Raw genomic sequence first — 2609 nt, 5'->3', positions numbered from 1 at the left:
TTTTATTAATGATGAAAATTAATTAAAGTTATGACAATAACGATTTCGTTTAGCAAGGATGGAATTTATAACCCCCACGCCCAAATAAAAACAATGGAAAAATAATTCGTCGCTGACGTCAACGAGGAAGTGTGCATACGTCACATGACAAACACCTGTACACGATTACAGGAATGAAATAAACAAAGCTGGGTGTCCATTGCGAGAGTGGATATCGGAGAATTGAGTTAGTCTGACATTTTTGAGTGGCAGAGATGGTTTGCGGAGGATTTGTTTGCACGAAAAATTCTCTTTGCGCACTCAATGTACTATACGTGGTAAGTACTGGGTTTCGTTTTTTTTTATATTGCGTAATGACTGCGATCGTCTTTGCACTAAACTCTTAAATGAGGCGTGTTCTTCCTAATTTATTTGTTGTCTTCATAGACTAAGTTTATATTAAAAATTTTGAATTGTACATTTGCAAAGGTATCTTATCTCGTTTTTTGTTTAGGGTGGAGGAATTCATAATATGATTAACTTTTCCTCATTTAACTTTTAGTGTTGATTGACCAAATCAAGGGACTTTCAATCGTGTTGTATTTCTATTTCAAAAGGCTCAAAACAAATGTCTGGCAGTTTAATATTTAATTCTACTATACATTTTTTTATATGAACAGAGAGCATTTAAGATCTATGTTGTGGTGCTATAACAGAACACAAATGATAAAGCAACATATACAAAGACAAAATAATATGTACAGCCTCTGAGGAATGACTCAAATTAGTGCCGTACCGACGAGGAGCGAAGAGCTGAGATGCTACTTTGCCACTTTTTTTTTTTTTTTAATCTAAAAATGAATTGTTTCATTACCTCAGCTGGTGAGCCTGCTGCTAGTGGGCGTAGCAGCTTGGGGCAAATGGTTCGGCCTGGTGTCCAGCATCCAGGTGGTGGCGGGTGTGATCGGCGTCGGGATCTTCCTGCTCCTGGTAGCCTTTGTGGGGTTGTGCGGCGCTTTGCGGCACCACCAGGTGCTGCTTTTCTTCGTATCCTTGTGCGTTTTCCAGCCGAGCTGACAAAAGTACTCATATTCTGGATTTAAAACTTATTTTGATAAGGAGTTGAAAGTGAAAATGTTTCTGAATGTTTTTTTGAGGCCACTTTTGATATACTTCCATCAGTCGATGGTGCTTCCTTAACATAGCAGTACATGATCATCCTGTCCCTGGTGTTTGTGGTGCAGCTGTCTGTGTCATGTGCTTGTCTGGCCCTCAACGAAAACCAACGGGTAAGGTTCAAGCTCCAGTAGCTCCACATTGTGATGGACTTGACTGACTTCCCGATCTCCTGACAGAATCATCTACTGGAAGTGGGCTGGAATAAGTCCGAGGCGACGCAGATGGATGTGGAGAAAACGCTTAACTGCTGCGGCTTCTACCACGTGGACTACAACAGAACCTGCGCTGCGGTAAAAGAAAAAACGTAGCCAAGCTTGACAATAGAGGCTCTTATAATGGGTTTTTTTTTTTTCCATAGAGCTGTTTTAACCAGCAACCACCAGTGACGTGCGCTACATGCGCCGACATCATCGAGATGTACGCCGGGGACGTTCTGCGCTTTGTGGGTGGTATCGGACTATTCTTCAGCTTCACAGAGGTCAATAGGGATGATGGATAAAACATCTATTTTATTGTTAAATTCTGAAACATACTTTACAATGTTGTCTTTCCACGACAGATGCTTGGCGTTTGGCTGGCCCGTCGCTACAGAAATATAAAAGACCCTCGATCAAATCCTGGAGCCTTTCTCTAGATTTTTTTTTTTTTTAGAATATATTGCACTGCTCCAATTATCAATTTACTTGCCTTTTGGATTTGAGATTTGCTGTATGGCTTTCCTGTTTACAGTGGTTAAAGACTGCCACGTTTGAAGTAGCCATGCTAGCTGCTAGTTCCTTCTGTCTGAGCTCAGGACGCTAAAGGATCTTTGAGGTTATCTTAAGATGCTTGACTATCAATGTCACAACACTGAATTCCCTTGGCCATGGAAGAAAATATTGCTATGCTAGCAGGGTAGCATGCTATACTGCGCTGTCACAACACTAAGGCACATTTGATGACAACCTTCAATTTTTTTTAAATTGTTTGGTTTTCAATATTTCATGGGTTAGAGTGCATATTGGACTCAAATATATTTACTTATTTCAATATTGTCCTTCCAAAGGTGTGTTCAGCAATAAAGATTTATGTCAGTCCTTGTGTGTTTATATTTTTACATGCGCAAACACTGTACAGTGTTTTAAACGGCATTGGATGTCACGTACGAAGGGATTAAATTCAATTTTAGATGTGAGGTTATATGAATTTCACCATACCTTGACGATATTACGTGTGACCCAATGGCAATGTCACACTGAGTGCTGTGTCAACGTCAACACATGGGTGAGTCATCTGTTGATCAAACCGGTCTTGGCGTCTGGTTGGTGAGAAAAGAGGATGAGCTCTCACCTGACTCAACAGGATGATGAGCAGGAAGTTGAGCGGGTGGTTTAACCCGTTTTGTACTTTGACCTGCAAGTGTGGAAATCTTATTAAATGTCAAACATTTTTCCCTGGAGTATTGTTTGACT

General features: G+C 40.5%; 1 protein-coding gene across 1 annotated transcript; it reads left to right on the top strand.

Moving 5' to 3' along the window:
* Positions 1 to 143: 143 nt before the first annotated feature.
* Positions 144 to 2234, top strand: tspan13a (tetraspanin 13a). Its single transcript, XM_049730544.1, has 6 exons — positions 144 to 317; positions 859 to 1026; positions 1188 to 1268; positions 1335 to 1448; positions 1517 to 1636; positions 1718 to 2234. The coding sequence occupies exons 1-6, from the start codon at positions 255 to 257 to the stop codon at positions 1790 to 1792; spliced, it is 621 nt and encodes a 206-aa protein (XP_049586501.1). The 5' UTR covers positions 144 to 254; the 3' UTR covers positions 1793 to 2234.
* The last annotated feature ends 375 nt before the right edge of the window (positions 2235 to 2609 follow it).

Source organism: Syngnathus scovelli, chromosome 9, assembly GCF_024217435.2.
Source record: "Syngnathus scovelli strain Florida chromosome 9, RoL_Ssco_1.2, whole genome shotgun sequence".
Classification (NCBI taxonomy): Eukaryota; Metazoa; Chordata; class Actinopteri; order Syngnathiformes; family Syngnathidae; genus Syngnathus; species Syngnathus scovelli.
This window is presented reverse-complemented; position numbering and strand designations above follow the sequence as displayed.

Bases quoted from the DNA above. Each gene is read 5' to 3' on its own strand.
- tspan13a (XM_049730544.1), top strand. From the start codon at position 255: ATGGTTTGCGGAGGATTTGTTTGCACGAAAAATTCTCTTTGCGCACTC. The intron at 1,269-1,334 runs GTAAGGTTCAAG...ATCTCCTGACAG, and splicing joins CCCTCAACGAAAACCAACGG to AATCATCTACTGGAAGTGGG. The intron at 1,449-1,516 runs GTAAAAGAAAAA...TTTTTTCCATAG, and splicing joins ACAACAGAACCTGCGCTGCG to AGCTGTTTTAACCAGCAACC.